The sequence below is a fragment of the Apodemus sylvaticus genome, chromosome 5, assembly GCF_947179515.1.
Source record: "Apodemus sylvaticus chromosome 5, mApoSyl1.1, whole genome shotgun sequence".
In the NCBI taxonomy this organism is placed as follows: Eukaryota; Metazoa; Chordata; class Mammalia; order Rodentia; family Muridae; genus Apodemus; species Apodemus sylvaticus.
The window spans coordinates 57,226,315-57,252,124 of NC_067476.1; the positions used below are offsets into that span (position 1 = coordinate 57,226,315).

General features: G+C 42.4%; 1 protein-coding gene across 5 annotated transcripts in view; it reads right to left on the reverse strand.

Moving 5' to 3' along the window:
- Ttn (titin) overlaps positions 1-25,810 on the reverse strand; it is a 269,529-nt gene that overhangs the window by 158,870 nt on the left and 84,849 nt on the right. For 2 of the 5 annotated variants that reach the window (XM_052182767.1, XM_052182765.1), the window contains 36 exons: positions 25,422-25,703; positions 24,719-24,997; positions 24,328-24,609; positions 23,914-24,192; positions 23,534-23,821; positions 23,110-23,388; positions 22,738-23,016; positions 22,361-22,639; positions 21,955-22,242; positions 21,519-21,806; positions 19,125-19,406; positions 18,625-18,903; positions 17,924-18,205; positions 17,532-17,810; positions 16,766-17,053; positions 16,381-16,659; positions 15,975-16,253; positions 15,610-15,888; positions 14,174-14,461; positions 13,745-14,032; positions 12,988-13,278; positions 11,006-11,293; positions 10,176-10,268; positions 9,790-10,075; positions 8,811-8,994; positions 8,174-8,263; positions 7,804-8,071; positions 7,283-7,543; positions 5,225-5,434; positions 4,979-5,056; positions 4,853-4,879; positions 4,396-4,455; positions 4,094-4,177; positions 2,177-2,251; positions 1,408-1,452; positions 316-717 (listed from right to left, as the gene is read on the reverse strand). The exons of 2 other annotated variants lie outside the window; for them this stretch is intronic. In XM_052182767.1, the coding sequence (XP_052038727.1) occupies positions 316-717; positions 1,408-1,452; positions 2,177-2,251; positions 4,094-4,177; positions 4,396-4,455; positions 4,853-4,879; positions 4,979-5,056; positions 5,225-5,434; positions 7,283-7,543; positions 7,804-8,071; positions 8,174-8,263; positions 8,811-8,994; positions 9,790-10,075; positions 10,176-10,268; positions 11,006-11,293; positions 12,988-13,278; positions 13,745-14,032; positions 14,174-14,461; positions 15,610-15,888; positions 15,975-16,253; positions 16,381-16,659; positions 16,766-17,053; positions 17,532-17,810; positions 17,924-18,205; positions 18,625-18,903; positions 19,125-19,406; positions 21,519-21,806; positions 21,955-22,242; positions 22,361-22,639; positions 22,738-23,016; positions 23,110-23,388; positions 23,534-23,821; positions 23,914-24,192; positions 24,328-24,609; positions 24,719-24,997; positions 25,422-25,703 (8,388 nt within the window). Of the gene's footprint in view, positions 1-315; positions 718-1,407; positions 1,462-2,176; positions 2,252-4,093; positions 4,178-4,395; positions 4,456-4,852; positions 4,880-4,978; positions 5,057-5,224; positions 5,435-7,282; positions 7,544-7,803; positions 8,072-8,173; positions 8,264-8,810; positions 8,995-9,789; positions 10,076-10,175; positions 10,269-11,005; positions 11,294-12,987; positions 13,279-13,744; positions 14,033-14,173; positions 14,462-15,609; positions 15,889-15,974; positions 16,254-16,380; positions 16,660-16,765; positions 17,054-17,531; positions 17,811-17,923; positions 18,206-18,624; positions 18,904-19,124; positions 19,407-21,518; positions 21,807-21,954; positions 22,243-22,360; positions 22,640-22,737; positions 23,017-23,109; positions 23,389-23,533; positions 23,822-23,913; positions 24,193-24,327; positions 24,610-24,718; positions 24,998-25,421; positions 25,704-25,810 lie in introns of all 5 variants that reach the window. One more of the 5 variants, XM_052182766.1, reaches the window with a different exon arrangement.

Here is a 25,810-nt window from a genome sequence, read left to right on the forward strand (position 1 = left end):
TTGTGTATGGAACTCATCATGTTGGGGAGTCTATGATCAACATAACTCTAATGCAAAGTTTCAAGACAGAATTAAGTATCAAGGCACCTGGAATGTAGCCTTAGTACTGGGATTAAGTGGTTCAACCTGCAGTGAAATAACATCATCTCACCTAGAGATAATGTCTACTCTAGAGATCAAAGGATTAAAGACCCATTGCCCTGGAGAAGCCAAAATGATCATCTTAGCTTTTATGCCCAGCATAGATCAAGTAATAACATCAAAAGGAGCAAAAATGAGGTGTAGAGGAAGAATGACCACACAGTTGATGCATACCTTCATGAACCTCCTTCTGGACCTGAATTATTTCTCTTTCGTGGTAAATCTCTTCCCACTCTTCCTCCCCTTCATCATAGCCCTCTTCCCTCTCATAGTATTCCTGTCCTTCTTCAAAGTCTTCCTCCCATTCCTCGTGGACTTGCTTTTTAGTGTCCACTTTGATCTCTTCATAGTCTTCATCTGGTTCTTCATAATACGGTTCTTCATACGGCTCCACATAGGGCTCCGTTTCCAGTTCCTCATAGGGCTCATCCCAAGGCTCTATGTGAACTTTCTTTTCATAGACCGCTTCCTCTCGTTCATACACAGCCTCTTTCTCTTTATGAATCTCTTTCTTTCTGGTAATGGTTGTTATTTTTACCTCTTCCGCCTTAGAGGACACGTCAATAATTTCAGAGGCTAAAAGACAAAAGGGGTGGGTGGGGGTGGGGGAGGAAGAGAAGGAGAAATCATATTAATTACACTCATTGGAAAGCTTTGGGTTTTTTGTTTGTTTGTTTGGTTGGTTGGTTTTTGGTTTTTTCGAGACAGAGTTTCTCTGTGTAGCCCTCGCTGTCCTGGAACTTACTCTGTAGACCAGGCTGGCCTCGAACTCAGAAATCTGCCTGCCTCTGCCTCCCAAGTGCTGAGATTAAAGGCATGCGCCACCACTGCCCGGCTATTGGAAAGCTTTATCCAAGGGAAATCCACAGTCATTGATCATATCAAGCACTGCAGATGTCATAGTATTAGACTGATACTCTCTTATGGTTTGCTTTGCACGGGTTCTATTTTATTAGCCAACATGAAAGTATGTTCTCCTAGCAGCTCCCCATAAAGCATGAGATCAACATTACTTATAATCCCTTACTATGTGTGGATAATAATGTGAAGTTTAGAAGGGGCCCTTCCTTTTCCATCTGTGGCTTGCTTTCTTCCCCTGGAGGAGAGCTAGGAAATAGCCATTGTTTCTAGCCCTTTTCACAATGGCTGAGGGGACTTGAAAATTTTACAATAACCTGGAAGCCTAATATTTAAAAACAATAAAGAGAATGCACGCAGACTGCGGGAGTAAATTATAAAATGCCTTATAAATTCCTTTTTGTTTACCTTTTGCTGGAATCATGGGAGTAGGAGGCAGAGGCTTCTTGGCAACTTCTGGGACTTCAAAAAACACAAAGTGCATGTTTACATTTAGACTGTGGTCCTCTGCACAATGACTTATTACTAACGTAGCACCCCCTTACAGGAGCAGCACCAAGCCCCCCTCATTTCCAAACCAAGCTAATATGAGTTGCCAGGATAAGTCTGAGTAACAAACCACCCGGAGGCTGGGGTTTCGTTCCAGTTTAGGTTGGTTTGAAAGAATTCAGATGTAGAAGAAATAGCAAAGAAATGTGTAAAGGTCTAGTGCTTAAAACTCACACCTTTGCTCTTTTTGGTTATTGACTTTAAAGTTCACCAAGCACCCACGCTTTCAAAACGACGACCAGGAGAGCCTGTGTGATGGTTGGTGCCTGTGTATTACATTTTTCCTTACAGTGCCATTTTCTGTCTCCAATGGTAAGACAAGAAAACCAAGTAGCACCCTGAGCTACACCAGGCCCGGAACTCCTGGGAGGTCAGGAACAGCAGTGGGACCTCAATGTAAAGGTCTTCCTCAAGTCATCATCATCTGTAGCTGGCAGGCACTCTCTGTTTGTGCCACTGGTTGCCAGTGGCAGGCGTGGACTCAGGAAGGTAGAAATCCAAGAGGATGAGGGAGATGAGGGGATTTCCCATCTCGTGACTCCAACTCTTACCCTTCCTGTTTCCTACACTAAGTTTCCATAGTGGGAACCTTAATGCCATTTCTTGATTAAATTTTTATTTGATGTACCTGGTGGTGGTGGTGCCTCTTCTTTGGGCTTTGCGACAACTTTTTTGGTGTCTTTCTTCACACCCTTTTTGGTCACTAAAAAAAAAAAAAAAAAAAAAAAAGTCAGATATAAGTAAAGGTTTTTCAGGATGAGGATAAGATAAAATAAACTTTATTGTGAGATACTTCCTTCAGAAAAATCGTGTACTAAAAAGTAAAAGAGAGAGGAAATAGATAGATGATAGATAGATTTTTGGATATATTTGGTAGGATACATACTGTGGCTTTATATGCCCAGTGATTGTATGGTGGATAAAAGTTGGCATTATCAGAAGATCAGGAGGAGAGCAGGTGTGCCCAGTCCTCTGTGTTTCATTTGGGTGTGGAGATCAAAATTTTCAGGAGAATAGCAAATAGAATAGGAGAATTAAAGTCCAACCCATGGCATATGTGTGGGGTGCAGCTGCTGCTGCAAGGGGGTATGTATTGGTCATGGCTCTGAACCATAGTGCCTGTGGCTGTTAGCATTTGTGAACAGGGAACACCCTGTGATTTAAAAAATCTGATTTAAACTCTCAGGTTTTGCAGTGAATACCAGCAGTCACGTTGACATTTCCATTTAAAGGACAAAGGCTTTTTTTTTTTCTTTAACAGAAATTACTGCTTCTGACCACAGAAACATCATGGAATCTAACTTATGATTTTTTGTATTATTCCTCTGTGCCATGAATATACAAAACATATTCAAGAATGCTCATATAAATTACAAACATGTTTTTTTCTTTCATTGAAAGTATATGGGCTGGAGAGATGGCTTAGCAGTTAAGAGCACTGACTACTCTTCCAGAGATCCTGAGTTCAGTCCCAGCAACCACATGGCAGCTCACAACCATCTCTCATGGGATCTGATGCCCTCTTCTGGTGGGTCTGAAGACTGCTACACTGTACTCACATACATAAAATAAATAAATCTTTTTAAAAAAAGAAAGTATATTAGCCACAAAATTGGATGAAAAATAATGAATTTCTTTGGAACTGGCTGAAAAACAGACCAAACATTTTAGTATCAATTGCAGCAGGCATTAGAGGACTCACATGTCGGTCCATGATGTTATTATAGTGGTAGTGACCAGGAAAACATGGTTTTGACCAGTAGATGTTTATGTTGAGAGAATTCTCCTAGAAACTTTGAATCTTTAGCTCTAGGAATTCCTAGGCAACCTGCTGCCTGGGTCCTACAGCGTCGGGGTGGAGGAGTACCTTACAGCTGCTGAAGTACTTAGCATTTGAGACGGTCAGTTCCTCGTGTGTTTAAGGGCTTGTCTGCTTCGTTTTCCTTCGAGACAGGGCCTTACTATATAGACCCATCTGGCTTATCTTTTGGGCTTTACATGTGTGGTAAGTGTCCTGTCTCTGCCTTCTGAGCTGGGAACTTTGCTCTCTATTGGTTACCTCATTCATTAGTTAACATAAACACAAACACATCTCCACAGAAGACCCAGTCAAACATGTCAAGGGTATTCTCAGCTATATTTTTCCAGAAATAGTATCTTACAAGGACTAGTTAGAAGTATCATTGAAGAGAAAACAAACCACAATTTTCAGTTTGCTTCTCAACTAATATGGTATATGTCCATAAGCTGCCCCACAAACTTGTTTTATTATTATCATATTGATTGTTAGGCATAATAGTTATAGGCATTAAAATAAATTTAATTGTAACTAATATCTAAGTAATTCCTTTGCAGTATTCTAAAAATAAACATAACATTTGGGTTAATCTGATAAGTTTCAGAATTTCAAACCATGTAGCAGGAATAACATTTTTAGGTCAGTTCCACTTCTTGACCACAAGAGGGAGCACGAGCAATAGGAAGTCACGTTTTCAAGACCAGACAGTGGAATTCTAAGGTTTACCACTTCAGTTGAGTGTAATACCTTCAATTCGTTTTGCTGGCGGCTTCTTCTCTTCAGGTAATGGCAGCAAAAGAGGGATGGAAGGGGCAACCGCAGGAGGGATTTCTGAGAAGAAAAAAAATACGTATAAGCATCATGTTTTAATTTCCTGTGTTATGAGACATCTCGTGCATTTTGCTTATTAATTCAAGGGTTTAATCAGAACAACTGATAGCGGTATCTGTTTATAATGTCAAATGCTTGTTTCTTCTGGTTCCACAGTAGAGACAATGAAGTAGACTCTAATTTCTCTATACCCGAATGTTCTAGGGCTAGGATCTTACCTTCTGGTGGGACGGCTCTGATAGGCATGGTTGGGATGGGAACTCTGGAATCAGGAATATCTGGAAGAAATGTGTAGAGATAAGTACTGGGGTGTAGATAACACATGTCCATTGTCCAGTCTCTCCCAAGAGCCCCATCGGCATGCACACAGGATGGGATTCGTGACATAACACACGTGGCACACAGTTTTGCTGCCCGTGAGACCTTGCTTAATTCTGTATTCACGCTTTTGTGTGTTCCTAAGAACAGCTTCCCCTTCTCCATTTCCCCAAATTCATAAAGCCTAACGTTATTCTTCTTGGAACTATTTTACCAAAGAGCATTATTAACAGAAAGAGAAACAGTAACTTTGTGTATTTTAACTGTAGTTATAAAACTACACTCAACTTACTGTAAGCAAAAAAGTTAAATAATGATAGTTACATTGTATTATTATAAATAATAATAATAACTTACCAGGAGGCTTCATCTCAAGTTTTATTTCTGCAAAAGAAAAAAAGAGAGTGTTTTTATATGGAGAACTGTCTGGGCCAGACGCTTGCTTTCTGGACGCTGGCGCGATTCTCCCGCGGCCGTCCTCACCTTTGGTTGTTAGGTACAGCTCTGCTGTGCTTCTAGCTTCTCCTCTTGGCTCCAGCCGTGCAATTACGGAATAGACGCCTGGAAAGAGTAATCACCCTACGTTACCTTCCTATACATGCCTTTAGATAAAAATAAAGTGCCCACTTCTACCAGTCTTTTCTTTTTGCTATAAAATACGCCAGACAGGATTGTAGAATGTAAGCTTAAAGGTAGAAATAGCAGTGGACAAACCGTCCAGGCAGTTACCTTCATCGTCTGGGGTCACGTTGTGGATGGTCATGTAATGGCAGCGGCCGTCATTCCTAAAGTTGTATTTCTGGCTCTCCGTCAGCTCTGTCGGTCCCTTGTACCAGGTAACTATGGCGTCATCAAAGGACACTTCGCACTCGAAGGTGGCAGACTGGTGCTCGCTCACCACAATGTTCTGTATGCGCTTTGTAAACTGAATCGGTTCGGCTGTTGGCATACCAAGGTCGCAAAGTTAGACTGCACAGACAGAAGTCCCTGCTGAGGTGATTTCTCTCGGGTACTTAAAGCTCATGGTGGTTGACCTGGGGTTTCACGATGTGGCCCGAGCAGGTCCCCACTGCCTTGGTCCTTCAAGTGCTGGAATTTTAAGGTGAACACGTGCACCACCAAACCCAGGGCAATTAGCTTTTTGGGGGAGGGTATGGCTGTTGAACCTGGGTCTCACAAAGAAGCGCTATACAACCCTTGCACTTCAATCATTTATTTATTTATTTATATTTATTTATTTATTTGAGATGAAGTATAGCTGAGATCCGCAGGCTGACCTCAGACGTTCTATCTTCCTGCCCTAGCCTCCCTGATACCCAGGACTGCAGATATGTGTTACGTGCTTGGTTTCTTTGTTATTCACTTACAAAATTACAGAAACCAATCAGAAACCCAAATGCAAGTGTAGAACAATAGCGACACATTCTTGGATTAGTAACCAAACTATTCCCATTCTCCCGGCCGTTCCTACAGAAGGGGTAGCGGGCAGTGCAAAGAAATGCCCAGGAGTCCTTAAAATATTCATATGAAGGAAATACCATGGGGAGATTTGAACCCGAAGTCAAATTAAATTTCGAAAGCTGTTCATGAAATAGAAGGTTTGCAATGGGATACACATAAACAACCCTACAATCAATTCCTTTGCGAACCCTTTCTTATTTCGAGAAAATTAATTTTTTTTTTGTTATTTAGGATCTAGAATTTTCTTTTCTATAAAGATTTCCCTGGGGAATGATTTCAAATTCAACAGGAACTTTGCAATTCTAAATTGCGGAGGACTCTCTCTAGAGTTCAGAAACCCACTTTCTAAGCACTGATAGGTAAATATAAAGGCATCACCCTCCTGGAGACAGTGGGTGCTTTTAGGAGCCTAACTAGAGTGATCAGACCTCCCCTCAGACTCGTGTGGAAGTCTGAGACTGCACATTTAGCAGTATCATGTGCATCCAGCAGGCAATGATATTCTGGTGAGCTTTGTCATTGATGAATATAGTTAAAACATACTTATTTTAAAATGACTAGCATTTAAAACTTTACTCCAATATGAAGCTATTTAACATTATTTTTAACTTTAAAAATGAGGTACTAATATTCAGTACAAAATAATTCAGAAACCTGAAATACCTCTGAACATAAGATTAATATAAAATGGTACTGAATAATGAGACACAGTAAAAACAACTATCCCGGGATAGTTTAAGGTTAGTTCCTTAAAACTGAACAATTAAAATATTATATATTATTGCTCTTTAAGTCAGAAATTTTACTTCAGGGATTCAGACAGTAGGAACAGAATTTTTAAATGAAATCAACATTTTTTAAAAAGCTGTTACTCACCGTGTATACTGTTAATTTTATTTATATAATTTCATATATATATATATATACACACACACATCAAAGTATATCCCCTCAAAAAGTAGCAATTCCTAATAGCAATTTCTTAGATTTATATTTACAACTTCTTTTCCAAGATTTTATTCCAGAAACCATAGTCATAAATATGAAAATTATAAACTTTAGCTTTTAAGAAGAAGCACCCATTAAAAAAAATCATGTTAGTGTACATTAAAATCCTATTTTTGTCTAAAAGAAATGCATGTTTGGTTGAATATTTTCCTTTTGAATCTGTGAGTTTTGACACAAGGACGAGCGTGTCATATATGTGGGAGGAGGGCACGTGAGCTCTCTGGGTTTATTTGAGGGCGAGACTGCAGGGGCAGGGCGCGCACAGCATTTGCTGATGCCCTCTGCTCCGCCAGGAACTCTGACCAGTGTCTCACCCACCTTCGATTTTGAGCTCCGCTGAAGTCTCGAGGTCTTCGTGTTTGCAGGTGTACTGGCCCTGGTCCTCTGCTCGGACGGCGGCAATGGTCAGCTTGTGGACTTTGTGTTCCACTTCTGTTTTCACCCTGCCTTGAGGTTTAAGGATTCTGCCATTTCTGAACCACTCAGATTTCACATTTGGTACAGAAAATTGGCACGTCATGGTACAAGTCTGGCCTTCCTTCAAAGTAACGTCCTGGAGGTGCCGCTCCCACGCGGGCTCTGTTATAACACAGAAACATGTCGCTCAGCGTCAACATCAGCATCAGCATCAGCATCAGTATCAGCATCAGCATCACATCAGCATCAGCATCAGTATCAGCATCATAAGCAGATGTGCTCAACAGTATCTCACAAGGCTTTAAAAATGGTTTCTTTTACTTTTCAGAGCTGAAGCCTGAACCCAGGGCCCTGTACTTGCTAAGCAAGCGTTGTGCCACTGAGTTAAGTCCCCAACCCCTAAAAAACGGTTTCTAACTCACCAATCACAGTTAGCTTAGCGCTAGCAATGTGGGGACCACAGACCAGCCTGTAATTGCCCTGGTCTTTCAGCTGACAGTTTTTGACTCTGAGCGTGTGCCGGTCGCCATCAATGCTTATTTCGTATTTGCTACTGGGCTCCAGCTTCTCAGTCCCTTTGTACCAGGAGAGTTTGATTTCTGGATAATTAATCTTAATGTCAATTTCAAAGATGGCATCATTATCTTTCAGAACTGTCTGATTTTCAATATCCTTGATCAAGGTGACAGGCTAGGAGAAGAAAGAATTAATACGTGTTAGTGTTACTCATTCCTTCCCTGTAATTCCCAGTGATAAGTTTGTACATTTTATTATTAACATAGTTCATTTTACCTCGGTCTGTGTCAGCCTTTGCTGAATAAATGATACAAGTTCCTCGAATTCCTTTTCATCTCTTTCTGACTTCTCTAGTTCCTCAATTTCCTGAGGGGGAAAATAGTACATTAGGAACAAAAATTTGAATTGGCAGGAACATGACTATGCTTGGCTTCATTCCTTAAATTGTTAAAAATTTTATGTGCATTGGTGCTTTTTGAAGATTTATCTTTATGTATGTGCATTGGTATTTTTTAGAGATTTATTTTTCTTTTCCGTGTATGTGTGTTTTTCTTGCCTGCACACTGTACACCATGTAAGTATGGTACTGGCAGGAGCCAGAAGGGGGCGTCAGAGACCCTGGAACCAGAGCAGGAGACAGTGGTGAGCTGCCATGTGGGTGCTGGGAATTGAACCCCGGTTCCCTGGAAGAGTAGCCCCTGCTCTTAACCACTGACACATCTCTCCAGGCCTCTGGCATCCATGCTTGATGTTCCTTAGGTTACAGTAAAGTTTATAGTTAGGTTATGTATAGTAAATTGTTTCCTAGAAATTTAGTGTCTTGGGAATTCAAGGCATTCGGCTGATATGAAAGACATTTGGTGTCTCAAATATGGATTTTCCCTTAGGATACAGCTGCAACAAAGGGCCGTACCAGTCTGTGGGTCTCTTCTTCCTGACTCTGTTTCAGCAGCTCAAATGCCTGAAGGAGGCCCCGGAAGTCGGTGATTCCATACATGCGCGCGTATTTCTCATATTCTTTAGGATCCACATTTTTGAGAAGTTCCATGATGTCGATCTCCTCTTCCTCCCCAGACCCTTTCTTTAGGGCCGGAGTCCTAAAAACAAGAAGTCAAGATCAGTCACTTGTCTTCTGCTTAGGAGTTTGAACTGTCTGTCATGACCCCGGAAGGTCTGTGCCAGCATCTTCCCTTGCTAGACAACAGTTTAATGCTCTTTATAAAAAATAAAATTTTTATTAAGAAATAAGTAAATTTTATAAGTTTATATCATAAAGGTATAAGTAAATTAAGAAAAATAAATTCTTTATTAAGAGATGAATTTTACGTGCTAATTTTTACCATTTTGACCAAAACAACAAGTCAGTTTGGTGATAGGGCTCTTGTTTTATAATGTTGAAATGTGATCAGTGAGTTGGAGAGAGGAAAGAATATAGAAACATGTTCATTAACCTTATAACCAGGAGCTCAATTAATTATAGTTATATGAAATATCAACTGAAAACTTTATTTAAATATCACGATATGAAAAAGAACCCTGAAAAGGTGAGTGAGTCAATAATTCAATAATTATAGTGAAACAAGTTATTTTGAAATTATTGATTATGGAAATGCCTAAAATAATTGATCTATGAAACTGTAGTATTAAAAAAAATACTTTGTGAAAGCAAGTCTTTCAGACTTGGACACATAGTATTTAGGCATTTCCTTCTGCTTAAAAGCTTCTAGATGTATCTCATCCTCTGTCTCTTATCATTCTGAAACAAATGCGGTCATCCACTGAGGAACCCTGCTAGACTCCTTGATACCATGAGTCTTGCAGTAGTTGGTCCACCGCTCTGGAAGGACCCTGTGTGACTAAGAAGTTCTCTTCACAGTTCTGACAGGACTTACTTTTTCAGCATTGCGCGAAGATCACCTTCAATCTTCTCTTGCTTCTTTCTTTCGTCCACCTGTAGGTTGACATTGCTTTCAATTTCACCGTGCTTGTTAAAGGCAACGCAGCGGTACAAGCCAGAATCGGTTTTTGTGGTGTCACGGATCTCCAGTTTGGCCTCGTCACCCTTTTGATGGATAAGAATTCGACCCCCTTGGTTCAGCTGTCTCCACTTCCCTTTCGTCCATTTGACATTCGGGATTGGGTCACCTCCAACTTTTGCAATAAAGGTGGCAGTGGTTTCTAAGGAGTGGCGAAAATAAATGTATTAAAAAATCAGTCTTGCTGAATTGGCGCTCGTGAAATTGAACCCGTAGCATGCGACGGATGATTGTACACTTACTCTCCACCACTCTGATACTCTGAGGCTCTGACACGAAGAAGAGTTTCCCATCCACGGCGGCTTTCTTGGCTGCTGGGGCCGCAGCTGGTTTCTCTGAAACACACATTTCCATGGTTTGTTAGTATAAAAACTTGAAAATCATAATAAATAATCTGGCATGTAAAACAAACTTTAAGAGCTTTGGGGTGTTCTCCCCAAACTCATTAGCTGTGAGTTATTAGTGACAACGCAGTTTCATAGGCAGTCATTCCAGGGACGGCTATAGGAGGCTGAACTCTAACGGATCTCTAGCAATCCAATCTGGAATTTATAGACTTTATTGTATAGATTTGCTCTAGGCTATGACAGCAAGCTATTTCACATCATATCATCATGGCATCATTTTGGGAACTACACTGAATATATCCTTGTAGATATGCTGTGAGGGTTTTAAGAAATAGCCCGGTAAACTGTGGGTAACTAAATATTCTGTATTGAGAGTCTTTCCATTAAATCATTGGAAACTTTCACTATGAGGGCTACAGATTACAAATGGCAAAATAACCCATGTCTAACTCCGTTCTTTTTTTTTTTTTTTAAGATTTTTTTTAATGCATGTGAGTACACTGTAGCTGTCTCAGACCAGAAGAGGGCATCAGATCCCATTACAGATGGTTGTGAGCCACATTTGGTTGCTGGGACTTGTACTTAGGACCTCTGGAAGAGCAGTTAGTACTCTTAACCACTGAGCAATCTTTCTAGCCCTCTATCTCCAGTTTTTATTTATAATTCGCTAACCACCACGAGCAGTTTCTGTCATAACGTTCATTACACTTTCTTGGTATCTGTACCTTTAATGGTCACTTTGCACTTTGAAGTGTCGCTTCCAGCCACGTTGGAAGCCTTACACACGTAATCTCCTGAATCTGCTTTAGCCGTCTCCTTGAGTTCCAGCACAGCAGTCCCGCTACCAAAGCTGAAGCTACATCTGTCCGAAGGCTTTATCTCCCTGCCAGCTTTCAGCCACTGGATCCGGATGGGCTCAGATCCCTGCACGTGGCAGCTGAGCTGCACAAACTCTCCTTCGCTGGCTGTCACTGGGGTAAGGTGCTGGTCAAACACAGGTGGCTTCTTGGGCTCTGGAATTGAAAAGGCATTTTCGTGAGAAGGACAGAGAACATGGACTCAGGATATATTATCTTTCACAAAAAAATGTACAAAGGGCACAACAGCTCTCCCCAACGGGTGAGAGTGGACACTGTGGTGGATGAAATTATACGTCAGAATCTGTTCCTCTTTGAGCAGTTGTTAACATTTGTTGGGTTAAAAAAGAAAGAAAGAAAGAAAGAAAGAAAGAAAGAAAGAAAGAAAGAAAGAAAGAAAGAAAGAAAGATTTAAAAGCAAGCAAAGAACAGCAGCCAAGCTGTCCAGAAACTAGCATGGCATCTATGTCCTGATTAAGCTTCACAAATGCCTTGCTGGCACTGCCGTCAATGTCCGAGTGATGTCGCATGATTTTGATTATTCTAAAACTACGGGCAGCAGCATTTTTACAAAACTCTAAAACTCAAAGGCTTATGAGGGCATTCTGCTCAGTTAGAGCAGTGATGGTAAACTCCTGTGGAAGAAAGCCACCCCCGGAGTTATGAAAATGCCCAAATCTTAATGGATGCTTTTCTGATGTCCAGTTTCAGATTTTTAACTGCATCTACAATTACTCTAAAAAAAAAATCTAGATCTAGGCTGAAGAAAGTAAGAGTCAAAACTCAGTGTTCAAGTGGAAATAAACACAGACTTGGGTTACTTGATCAAATGGACGTGCCTGATGTCATGTTCCGTCACAGAGACTGAGACTGTCGTGAAAATAAGGCAACATCCCTGATTACAACTTCTGGTATCTACTGCTTCAATAAACCTCTAAACATAGACTCAGAATTCCATAGAAAGTGTTTATCAACAGCAAAGCCATCTAAAAGTCTAAAAACAAATCTACAAATCTAAAAAAAAAAATCTAAAAATAGATTTTCACACATGCACTGAAACTAGATGCATTTTGGTTTTATCGTATAGATGATAATCTTCGAATTTGTAGACAGCTCAGCAATACTAAGCTGTTCACAATAGTAACCTGCTAATGACATTAGCTTGTCCAGTCTGCTCTGAGGTGGCCCGCAGCTCACCTGTTCTGACCATCCCATGCTTTCCCAGAAAGTGGGCTTGTGTAATAATCATGGCAGTCTGTCTGAAGTAATTATAGTTAGAAAACCGTATAAGGAAGATTTGAAATGATGGAGTCTACTTCCTTACTTGAATAAGAGCTTTGCGTTATCTTTTATAATATATAATATTCTTCTATTTGGGATCAAATTTGACTATTTTGTCTAGTATTTCTATTCAATTTTAGGCCCAAAAGACAAGAGTAATATATATTAAACAATTATTCTTTACAGACAAAAAGAAACGTTTCTTATTGTAGCTGGGAATAAGCAAAGCAAAGTATAATATGCTGTGATAGTTTTTTTTTTAATGTTTAAAACAAATGACTTTTATCAAAATACCTGTCACTGGCACACACATGTCAAAGAAGGGTTTGAATTCCAGCTACTTGAGAGAATTTGGGAACATGAACTAGAAATCTGACATCTGAGTCCACTTTGGGGGGGTATCACATAACAAAATTACAAATAATAAGTTTTTTAGCAAACGTGGAATTCTGGCAATCCATTAAATAGTAATTTTTTTGTTTGGGGCTTTGCACTGAGCCCAGTTTCCTGAAGCACATGGAAGTGTGTGAAGGAAAACATAGCAGGCCAGAGCTCTGAGGACAACTAACCTTTGATGACAACGGATGAGGTACACAGGGCAGAGCCTGCGTCGTTTGTCACCTTACAGGTATATAAGCCTGCATCGGCCATGCTGGTCCTCTTGACTTGCAGCAGCAGAGCATTGTTCTTGAAGATGATCTCACAGTTGGAGGTCGGGTGGATCTCTACATTATTTTTGTACCAAGCAACAGTGATCGGCTGGGACCCTGCCACACGCCCTTCAAGTTTGAAGGAGTTCCCTTCTGTCTCTTCTACTGTCTCAGACAGTTTTTTAGTGAAACTTGGTGGGATGAGGCGCTCTGTAAGAAATAGAAAAAGATAAATGAAAAGGATATAGAGGTAAATTATTACTATGAGGCTTTCAAGAGAAGGGAGTCCTGTTTTAATTAAATGTCAGGGATAACTAGTCAAATCCAGCATAGCAAGTCATGTTCCTGAGTGACTCCTCTACCCACAGCTAATTCTTGGCTGTTTTCTGTCACATGGCTGAGAGCAATGATTTGTGCACAGTTACAGAACCAAGGATTTGTAAGAAGAAACCTCAGTCTCGTGGTTGAGGAGGATGTGTCAATTTCTAGGAACTACAAACTGAACGGCATCAGTGTTTCCTTAACCAGACTTATCTCCAGGTAAACATTTTCATGTTATTTATTTTCAAATGCTTCCTAGAAATCTACCTATCTTAAGACCTGATGTTGTTAAGGCTGTTAGGTTATACTCTCAAATGACTGCCCTCCACTGGAATGCATGCAAAATAAACTCTACCTTTGATATTGAGTTGGGCTGTGCAGGAGTCTTTTCCCACTTCGTTGACAGCGTAGCAGGTGTACTGTCCAGAGTCACCTTTATCCACTTTGACGATTGTCAGGTGTGCGCTGTTTTCCAGATAGCTGATCTGGTAGTTTCCACCACTTCGTATCTCTCTGTTGTCCTTGGCCCAGGTGACCTTGATTGGCTGTGTTCCTGTGACATGGCATTCCAAGTCAGCACTTTCTCCTACGACGGCATCCACAGGGGCCAGAGGGATATCAAAGAAGGGTGGATTCTTCCCCTCTGCAGAAAGATCACAAGGACAAGGTTTCAGGTTCCAGACTTGGGCTGTGCCCATTGAAGAAACAGCAATGTTTACTTTTAAGTGTTGTATGTGATTACAAAACTCTCCATAGAGCAACAGATGTGTAAGGCTCCACAAACCTGTGAGGATGAGTTTGGCGCTTGAAGATGCAGAGCCGATGGGGTTTGTAGCAGTGCAAGAATATTGACCTGAGAGACTCCTGTCTGTCTTAAAGATGTTCAGAGTGGCGATGTTGTCTAAAAATGACGTTTGTACATTTGGGCTGTCTTTCAACAGCTTGCCATCTTTGTACCAGGACACAGAGATGGGCTCGGACCCACTGATGGTACATTCAAAAACCACGGGCAATCCCACGGTCTCTTGCACATCTCTTAGTTGTCGAGAGAAGGATGGCGGAAGTTTTTGCTCTGTAGGAAAAGGATGAAAGCAATGAATGCGGCTTGAAGTCTTCAATTGAGTCATAGCCTTCCTGCCGACTGATGTACAGGAAATGTCTTTAAGAATATTAGAGGGGGTATTAAGAGGTCTCGAATTAACTGAGATGGAAAGAAACATGTGAGTTTTTGGAGAAAGTGTTAAGTAGGGTGTATAAGGCAAAAACAAAACAAAACAAACAAACAAAAAAAACCTGTAAGCCAACAAAATGTTGATCAGCTAGAGGCCCGTCTCTGGCACCCAGCAGAACCTTGTTAGATCACCTTCTAGCAAACTGAATAAGACTAGTATGGGGCGAATTAAAAACATATGTCACTTGAATTTCTTTAAGGTTTATAGAGGTAAATAGTAGTGTGATCTTTCCAAGTGAACATTTGGTCATCTCCCTATATACAAAGGGTATAGAAAGAGAGAGGCCAGATATGGCAGCACAAACCTATAATCTCAGAGGCAGAGGTAGGAGGCTGGCTCATGAGTTTGAGATAAACCTGGCCTACCTAGTGAGTTTTAGCCACTAAAATATACCAAGAGCCCCAGAAAAACAAGTTAAAACAACCAGTCGCTCAAAGAAAAAGGGTGAGTTGCTAACTCTAACTGGAATTACTTAAGCCAAAAACAAAATAGCATTTTGATTTTCCCCTCAAGAAGGCTCTCTGTGCTGGCTGGTTTTGTGTCAACTTGACACAGGCTCGAGTTATCACAGAGAAAGGAGCTTCAGTTGTGGAAGTGCCTTTATGAGATCCACCTATGGGGCATTTTCTCAATTAGTGATTAAGGCAGGAGGGCCCCTTGTGGGTGGTGCCATCCCAGGGCTGGTAGTCTTGCGTTCTATAAGAGAGCAGGCTGAGCAGGCCAGGAGAAGCAGGCCAGTAAGGAACATCCCTCCATGGCCTCTGCATCAGCTCCTCCTTCCTGACCTGCTTGAGTTCCAGTCCTGACTTCCTTTGGTGATGAACAGCAATGTGGAAGTGTAAACAGAATAAGCCCTTTCCTCCCCAACTTGCTTCTTGGTCATGATTTTTGTGCAGGAATAGAAACCCTGATTAAGACATTCTCACTGGGTATTTGAAATGTTTCAAAAGAAGCATTGATCCACTTGCTTTTAAAATATTGTTCTCACCTTGAACAGTCAGCAAAGTTGATGATGAAACTTCTCCCACGCTGTTTTCAGCCCTGCAGATATATTCTCCACTGTCGTTGCTGTCAACCTGGGTGAAAACCAGGGTAGCAACATTGTTCTTAAAATGCATTTTGCAGGTGGAAGTAGGCCTCAGCTTCGTATCTCCTTTATACCAGGAGACCCCAATTTCAGGAGTTCCAGCAAGCTGGCATTGTAGAGAGGCAGAGTCACCAACCGTCACCTTCACAGGCTCCAACTGCTTGACAAAATACGGTGGTTCTGCAGCAAAAGAGATAAGCAGCCATGAAGGACCAGTCAGACCCTCCGCCTGGGTACGAGGCTGTGAGTATGCAATCAGAACAAACCTAGTATCAGGATCTGGGCTGAGCAGGAATCCTTGCCAGAAGCGTTTTCGATGTAGCAGTTGTACTGCCCTGAATCTTCAACAGCGCTGCTCAGAATTTCTAGGATTGCTGATTTTTCAGTTGTGGTAATATTACATCGTTGGGAAGCAGTGACATTTATGCCATTTTTCTTCCATGTAACAGAGATCGGAGGAGTTCCAGAGAAGGTCCCTTCTAGGATCAGGGGTTTGCCTTTCTCTATGCTGTAATCGTTGAGTCTCTTCACAAATATGGCTGGGGCTGGTGTGAACAAATTGACAAAACAAAGTCAAACACACACACACACACACACACAGGCACACACACAGGCACAGCACATCTGATGACTGTGCAAGACTCAGTTGTGTAAACAGAATAGCAAACCAACCTTTTACAAAGAGATGTGTTGTACAGGAAGCTCTGCCGGCCTCGTTACTAACTATGCAAGTGTATTCTCCGCTCTGGGATGTATCCACATCAAACAGCTCCAGCTCAGCCACCGAGTCCTGCAGAGACACGTTGCACCTGCCCCCAGGTACAAGCTCACTGCTCCCTTTGAACCAGCTGACAGTGAAAGGAGGTGTGCCTTTGACGATGCTTGTGAAAGTGACATTGCTGCCAGTTAAGACATCCATTGGGTCAGGTTTCTGAACGAAAGACGGTGGCTCTAAAGAAAGAAAGCACAAGTTGGGGGAGATGTTTTAATGTCGGCGGACATTGGTGGCTTGGTCCCTTTTGTGGTATGACTGTACGTTGCTGCGGTTTGAACTGACCTCGTACAGTCAGAGGGGCGCTACACTCGTCAGAGCCCGCTGCATTGGTAGCTATGCATGTGTAGTCGCCAGCGTCAGCTTCCTCCAGCATGTTCACGGTCAGGGCACAGGTGTTGTCCGTCAGTGTTGTCTGGTACTTCCGGCCACTGCTTATCTCATTCCCGTCATGGAACCACAGGACAGAGATTGGGGGTGACCCGTACACTTTGCACTCCATCACCACGGAGGAGCCGGATAGACCATTTGTCTCTTTCAGTTTTCTTGTGAACGAGGGAGGGATAATTCGATCTGAGAAGGACAAGAACAAACAAAACAAAGGGTGTCAGATATAAAAATGACTCGGAGAGGATCGAGCCTTTGATGGGACATCTCTAGATCTGTCTGGCTCTTTTGAAAGATTCCCTAAATGCTGCCCGTGGGACTGTGCAAGGTAAAGCCTGCAGAGTAAGTATATATAAGCTGGCTTCGTAGAGAGTCTGCTCTTTTTGTTGTACTGAGTCCTTTGTGGTGACTTTTCTAGGAAAGTGATTTCATCCCCGCCCACCATCCAAACATAGGTTTTCCTTTACAATCCTCTTAGAGATTCTTCCCTAGGAAAGGGATGGGACTTTGGTGGCTTCTTTCGATTTGGCCAAGTCCTCTGCCTCTGACCCTGCTGCATCCATTGACGTTAAGATGCACACTGCACTGTGAAGACGGAACTTCTCTCCTCTTTAGGGCAACCAGGGTCCTCACCGTCACAAAGATGAATAAACCAGCCACCAACCTGAGACTTGGATGGAGACTTTGCAGCTGTCTTTGCCCACAGGGTTTTGCACTTCGAAACTGTATACCCCACTGTCACCAGGAGCCACATTGATGATCTTGAGGCCCGACACTTTGTTGAAGAAGCTTATTTTATATTTGTTGTCACTTGAGAGCTCCTTTCCGTCCTTAAACCACTTGGCACTGAGCTCAGGTGTTCCAGATACCGTACACTCCAAGGTACAGGTGTCTCCTGTGGTCACCTTAATAGATTCTGGCTTTTCCACAATTGCAGCAGGCTCTGAAAGAGGTAGAAACCACACCTTCATTTAAAGTAAAACAGAAGAAAGAAACTAAAGGAAGCACAGACCTGCGTGCACTTCCTGTATTCGTGAGGACACCCTCTTTACTGACCGAGCACTGACAGTGAGGCGTAGCACTCCTGCATCCCGGCGTCATTTTTGACCTGGCAGGTATATTTCCCAGCATTGGCTGGCTCCACTCTTGAAATCTGGAGGGTCGCGATGTTTTCAGAATAAGAAATCCATATGTTGTCACTTTCTCTAACAATTTCCCCTTTATCTTTGAACCACGCCACTGAAATTGGCTCAGCGCCTTCAATTGTCGTCTGCATCTGGACTTCATTGCCAATGATGGTAGAAACGTCGCTGAGCTTCTTCACGAACTGTGGTGGTGCTGAGGAGGGGAAACAGGGAGACAGCGCTTCAACATGGACGGGTCTGGTAGTGGATTCCTCACATTATGAATATGAGAAATCATCTTCGTAGTAATGTATCATTGTCAATAATATATAATTGTTTTATATATATTTATCTCTATATAGAAATGTAGTTAGAAATACATATTATATATATTTATTTTATATATTACATATAAAATAATATAGTAATATATAGTATACTATACAGTAATATATAGTAAAACTATATATATATATATGTATATATATATATTTAAAGGAAGCAGACAGAACATGGAAGGTTTAGATAGAATAGATTGTAAGGGATAAAAATGAACACCACACAGTAACCAGGGTGGGGTGCAGTATTAAAATTAGGAGAGCAGTAAGCCAAAGAGAATGAAGTGGCTCTTACCTTTCAGAGTGACAGATCCCACGCAGGTGTCACTCCCGACATCGTTTGTGGCTTTGCACTGGTATTCCCCGATGTCTGCCGTGTCTACGTTCAGGATGTGGATGCTTGTGAGCAAATTCTCAGACATAATCTTGTATTTCTTCCCACTTCTGAGTTCTCTCTTGTCTTTGTGCCAAGAAACTTGAAAGGGAGGTGTCCCCTGAAGCTCACATTCAAGGTGAACGTCGGCTCCTTTAAGAGTCTCAACGGGAAAAGGCTTTTTGCGGAACACGGGTGGTTCTAGGATTGGGGGCGGGGCGGGGGGGGGGAGAGAAAATTCGGATGAACTGCATATTTAGGCAAGGGTAAGAATTAGCTTTCTACTCCATTGGAATCCCCTCCCCCCTTTTTTTACTGTATCCTTGAACAGCTTTAAAGCATCATCAGGAGGAAAATAAAACTGAGACCACAGTGAACTTAGTAGAGTAGATGTGCCGAGTGGGGGCGGGGTGAGATCTGACCTTTGACCTTCAGGGAGGTGCTGCTGCTGGCGCTCCCTGCTGCATTGCGAGCCTCACAGGTGTAGTCCCCGCTGTCTTCCACACTGAGACTGTGCATCTCCAGGATGGCCACCGAGTCCTCGAATGACATTCTGAATTTACTGCTTTCTTGAATTTCCACCTCATCTTTATACCACAAAACCTTGATTTCTGGAGACCCGCCTATTTTGCATTCGTATCTCGTATACTCATCCTGCTTCACGATCCGTGATTGGTCTAGCTTCTTAATGAACCTGGGGGGTTCTACGGAACCACAAGCAAAAGCACAAGGCAAGAGACAGAAAAGACAGGCGTGTTAGTTACAAGAGGGGGTGAAAGAAGAATCCTGTTAGAGTGGACTTTGTCTACAGGAGACAAGTCCATTTGATGCAGTTTCGGGAAGGCCAGTTAAGTGATATCTAAGTAGAAAATCCCTAAGCGAAATAAGTTTACGTTTGTGAACGCCTATAATCTAAGGCTAGAGGAAAGAGAAGGCCATGCTCTCTACTGTGCTGCCCACTTCCCAGAAGCAGAATTATCTTTGTAGGCCTGAGCCCACAGGCAACATCACAGAAATGCTCTGAGGTTCACAGGAGGGAGTGACTGATTTCCCTGTGTGTGAGTCTGTGGAAGCTATAATTTCAAAGGTATTTGTTTTGTATCACACACAGCCAGAGCAAAGGGGATCATACAACTTAAGATTTTTAAAGTCCAGTTATCTCTCATATGCCTTCAATAGATACATCTCTTCCGCTTCCACCATTTCCTTGAAGTAAGAACAATGTCCTTAAACATTTGTGCTCACGGGTAAAATGGTGAATTGTCTAACCGTGCAAAAGGGTCTTGAACACTAATATAAATTTTAAGATATTTGTGAACGAGTGCCTCAAGAAGCTAAAAAATACTAAAATTGAGTAGACAGCAGTCTATGCAGGCAAATCTATAAATCTTGATATTCGGCTGTGAAACTTAACATATTCTTGCACTACACTGGGTGTTGAGGTCTTTACATCCTGTGAGGCAGGCACATGGAAGGCTATCTTAGCAATCTGGAGCGAGCCCTGCCTGGCTTCAGGTGCATACATACCGCTTCTCCAACAGTGCACTTAGCACCCACATCAAGCTGCGTGTTCACTGCTCTTCAAACAAAGTCATGGTAACTTTGATCTAAGCTTCCCTGTCAACTCTTAAGAAACCTCCCTTTCTGTGTGGTCAAATGGGCCCAGATACAGATCCTGGAACTAGAGGCAGTAAGTCAATTCAGCCTTCATGGATTTGGGGTGCACGTGCACTAAGGCAAATTGTGTCCTCAAAATGAATTTTTAGGAGAAATCCTTTACTTGTGCCTATACATGGTTGGGCATGCATATGACTAAAATTAAAAGGTATCTTAGGAATGGACATGCACATTGCATTAGGGCTTACATAACCCGTGCCTAGCAACCACAACAAATCTATCCACACCAGACCTAGCAAGCAGATTTTCTTCCTCTTTCTGGCCCCATAGACAGAAGCCGTAAGCAGTGACCAGGGGGCTCCTGAGTCAATAGCACTCATTGTCACTGTCATCTTGCAGGTATCAAGCATGGACTTTTGCATGACCTTTGAACAAAACGCCCCTTCAATATTTATTTGTGTGTGCTTCTTCAATTTGAAGATGATGCCAAGAACCTGGAAATTCCTGGTCCAGATGGCAGGCCTGGGTAATACCTCGTCCCCTGCCCCCCACATCTGCTGTTCATGAAGCACAGCTGGTAGTGGAAAATAAGCTAGCCTTACAGTTGACCTGATTCTTCTTGAAGTACTTGGTACTTTGGGGAGGTGCTATGTTTCAGAGGGTGATGGATTCATTAACCTACTAAGTATGGCAGAAAATGGGTCCTTTGAACTAATTAAATATTTTTCCCCTCTGATAACTTTCAGACCAGGCTTTTCATATAATTCTAGGGAAAAATTTTGTTCATTTTCTCCTTAGTCTTTGGAAATATATTTTCTAGTTAATATTTTTGTGATTTTCTACCTTAAAAACAAATTCAAGATATTTTCCCATTTAGAAGGTTCTGGCTTCATTTATGATCCCTCTGTTCCTTTCCCCCTCCCTTTTTCTTTCTTCTTTCCTTCATTTTCTCCATCTTATTCTGTATGATGACATTAGGGCTCCAACCTGGCATGTCCTTATACATGCGAAGCCAGCACTGTACCTTCTAGCTGTACCCCTAGCCCTCATTTGATGGTTTCTAGTTGCTAACACACACACACACACACACACACACACACACACACACACACACACACATTCTTCAGGCATATCACCTATCTACATTTCAAGACATAGATAAAGTGAAAGAGACCTTGGCACTTCACTCTAAGGAGTACCTTGTACACCAAGTTGAGCAGAACAAGAGTCCTTTCCAGCAACGTTGCTCGCGTAGCAGGTATATTGTCCAGCATCACCTTTGGCTACTTTGAGCACAGTCAGAGTGGCAGTATTTTCAACCAGAGTCATCTTATAGTTGCCTCCAGGGCGAATCTCTCGGTTATCTTTAGCCCAGGTGATTTTGATCGGTGCGGTTCCAGTGACATGACATTTAAAAGAACCACTTTCACCAAGAGCAAGGTCTACAGACACAGGCTTTAAGTCAAAGAAGGGAGGTACTTCATGTTCTGGAAAGAATGAAGACCAACATGTCAAGGTCAGTTTACATCCTCCAAGATTAGGAATAGAAACCAGATAGCACCAGTCCTTTGGTGGCCCAAGGAAGTGAAGCTGTACTGTGACGAAGAGGTCAATATGATGAGTTACCCAACTCACCTGAGAGAATGAGCTTGGCACTGGATGAAGCAGTCCCAAGAGGATTAGAAGCTGAACAATTATACTGACCGATGTGGCTCTGGTCAGTCTGCAAAATCTGAAGAGTGGCAACGTGATTAACAAAAGACATCTGCAAATTAGCATCATCTTTTAAAAGTTCGCCATCCTTGTACCAAGACACCTGAAGAGGTTCTGAGCCATTGATTCGACATTCAAAAGCAACTGGGAAGCCGAGAGTCTCATGGACATCCTTCAGCTTTCTCGCAAAGGAAGGTGGAAGTTTACGCTCTGGAAAGAAGTTACAGACAGTCCTTATTCGTAACAGCAAGTGTCTATCCATGAAAAGCTCTTAATAAAAGGGGTCTGTGAACACACAGCAAGACTTATCAAGCAAAGCCGTCATCACCTTTGATAACCAGCACTGCGGAAGAAGCAACAGCCCCCACACTGTTTTCTGCCTTGCAGGTGTACTCTCCTACATCACTGTGGTCCACCTTGTTGATGACTAGGGAGGCCACGTTGTTTTTGAATTGCATCTTATATGCAGGAGCTGACCGTAGCTTTGTATGTTCCTTATACCAAGAAATCCTGATTTCAGGGGTTCCATCCACTTTACACTGTAAAGTTGTGGGCTCTCCAATAGCTGCTTCCACATGTTCCAGGGGTTCAATGAAGTAAGGTGGTTCTAAGGTACAAAGGATGGCAAGCAATCCATTAACACCAAATAAAAGACAGTGTTTCACGGGAAGAGATGACAATAGGAAGAACTAACTGTCAACACACCTAAGACAGACACAAGAGCTTCACAGATATCCTGTCCCGCTTCATTTTCTATCAGGCAAGCGTATTGTGCATAATCTTCTATTGTGCTTTCAAGAATTTCCAGGATGCTAGATTTTTCTGTTGTGGTGATGCCACAGTTGGGAGACTGTGAAAGAGGATATTCGTTCTTCATCCAGCTCACAGAGATAGGTGGCGTGCCAGAATAAGTAGCCTCAAGCACGATGGGGCTACCTGTCTCCACACTGGTATCAGCCAACCTTTTCACGAAAGTGGCTGGTTCTGTAAAGAGAAAATATGAGGGTTGAGTTGTACCTTCAAATGGAGCATCAGAAGAATTTTAAGAAGTAATGGGTACTGGAGAAAAGAGTGAACCTTTCACAAAAAGATGTGTGGTACAGGAAGCACTGCCAGCATCGTTGGTCACAAGGCAAGAATAATCTCCACTCTGCATTGGCTCCACCTCCAGGAGCTCCAGCTCAGTGACAAAGTCTTCTAAAGAAATGGTGCAATCCTCCCCTGACACCAGCTCCCTGCTGCCCTTAAACCACTTGACCTTGAAGGGAGGGGTGCCTCTGATGACACTGGTGAATGTCAGGCTCGTTCCAGGCAAAACTTCCACAGAGTCAGGGGTTTGTTCAAAAGACGGTGGTTCTAAAAAGCCCAGATGGGAGGACAAGGAAAGAAAAGAGGTGTTTGTTACTTAAAGAAAAGGAAACTATGCTGGGAAAAAATGAAGGCAAAGGCAGTTGAGGCTGAACAGCGGAAAGAGCAGCGGAGGGCATCCTTGTCCACTGACCTTGGACAGTCAGGACCGCAGAGCTTTCATCCTGACCGGCTACATTGGCAGCCACACACGTGTATGCGCCAGTGTCGGAGGGCTCCAGGGAGCTCAGAGTCAGAGTACAGACGTTATCTGCAAAGCTGGACTGACATCTGGGACTGCTAATGATCTCATTTCCATCAAGAAACCAGCCAACTGATATTGGGGCTGAGCCTGACACTCGACATTCCAAAACCACAGAAGCCCCAAGCGTGGCATTCGTGTCCTTCAGTCTTCGGACGAAGGATGGTGGGACAACGCGGTCTAGAGAAGAATAGTTTCCATTTAGAAAGGGGCTTTCTTCCACCCCCGCTCTACTGGAGGGGCTGTCTTTATCAAGGCCTCTCTGTACTCACCTGAGACATGGACAGACACAGTGCAGCTGCTTTTGCCGACACTGTTTTGCACCTCAAAGCTATATAAGCCCTTATCATTCATTTCTGCAGAGGGGATCTTAAGGGAGGCCAGGTTTCTGGCAAATGTAATGTGATGTCTGCTGCTTGAAGATAGTTCTCTACCATCTTTGAACCACTTGGCTGAAAGGTCTGGAGTTCCGGCTACTACACACTCCAAAGTGAAGGGATTTCCAGTCGTGACAGTCATGGGTTCTGGTTTCTCTACAATTCTGGCTGGTTCTAGAAGAAGAACAAGCATATATTGCATTGAGAATAAATTCACCTTAGTCAGCAGATAGATAGGAGCCCTATCTTCAGGAAATGTTTGTAGAGCAATTGTCTCTATTATTTTCTGAGGCTCTGCTTGGTACTAACCTAGGACAGTCAGGACTGCTGAGCATTCCCGCATTCCAGCGTCATTTTTGATTTGGCAGACATATTTTCCAGAATGTGATGCTTCTGGACTTGACAATTGGAGAGTTGCGATGTTATCAATGAAGGAAATCCTAATGTTTTCACTCTCTCTGACGACTTCACCTTTATCTTTCAGCCAGACAACGGAAATCGGCTGGAAACCTTCTACCACAGCCTGTAACTCCACGGGGTCCCCAATAAGGGTAGACATGTCACTGAGCTTTTTCACAAACCGTGGTGGTTCTGATGAAAGAAATGAGTGGTTAAGTGAAAGAAAAGAAATATAGCCGCACAAGTTATTAGTCGAGCAGGGACACGTCGAAGGAAGAGGCAAATGTTTGTGTATACAAACCTTTGAACTTGACCGTACAAGTGCAGGTGTCACTTCCCACTTCGTTAGTGGCTTTGCAGTGATATTCCCCTATGTCAGGGGCTTCCAGATTAAAGATGTGAAGACTGGTGTCAAAATTTTTGGAGGTGACTTTAAATTTCTTGCTGCTCCGCACTTGCTTGCGATCTTTAACCCATACCACTTCAAAGGGGGGTGTTCCTGAAATTTCACACTGCAGAATCACATCAGAACCTTTTAGGGCTCCGACTGGAGGAGGCTTCTGGGTAAAGACAGGAGGTGCTACCAGAAGAAAAGAGGATGGGCAATTAGAGCAATTGCTTAACCAAATAGAATAAAGCTATTAGCATCTACATATTTGTAGAGTCTTAGAGATATTAGCTATAACTAAGAGATCATTAAGAGTGACTGGTGTGAATAACCGTAACACACACTGACACATGAAGATTCATAAAACACACTTTTAAGAGGTGTAAGCTTTTAGATTGGAATCTTTCAAATTCATTGATTGAGTCTATAATGAGAAATTAGATGAGAACTGGTTTTGCAAACTCCCGAGGAATACTGGATTTTATCTAACCGTCAGAAATCCTCAGGCTCAAGTCCAGCCTGATCCCATTTTGGGATATTTGGACAGCCCAAGACCTTGAGACCATAAATAAGCAGTCCACTGAAGAGAAGAACGGCAGCAGAAGAGGGGGCTAACCTTTGACTTTCAGGGCTGTGCTGCAGCTGGCATCACCCACACCATTGTGAGCTTCGCAGATGTAGTCTCCAGTATCCTCGGCACTGGCTTCATTGATGGTTAGCAGTGCCACAGAATTCACGAAGGACATGTTGTATTTCCAGCTTTCGTGAAGTTCACTGTCATTCCGGAACCACACAACTTTGATCTCTGGGGAGCCACTTATCTTACATTCCAGTTGGATGGATTCTCCCTGCTTCGCAACTTTTGAAGTATCTAATTTCTTAATAAACTTGGGAGGTTCTAGTAAACCAAAGGAAATAGTCAGTAAGCATAATCATGTGCTGAAAGAGTTTATCTGATAGTTGAAAAATCCCCCAAATTCATATTTTAACAGACTTATTATTCAG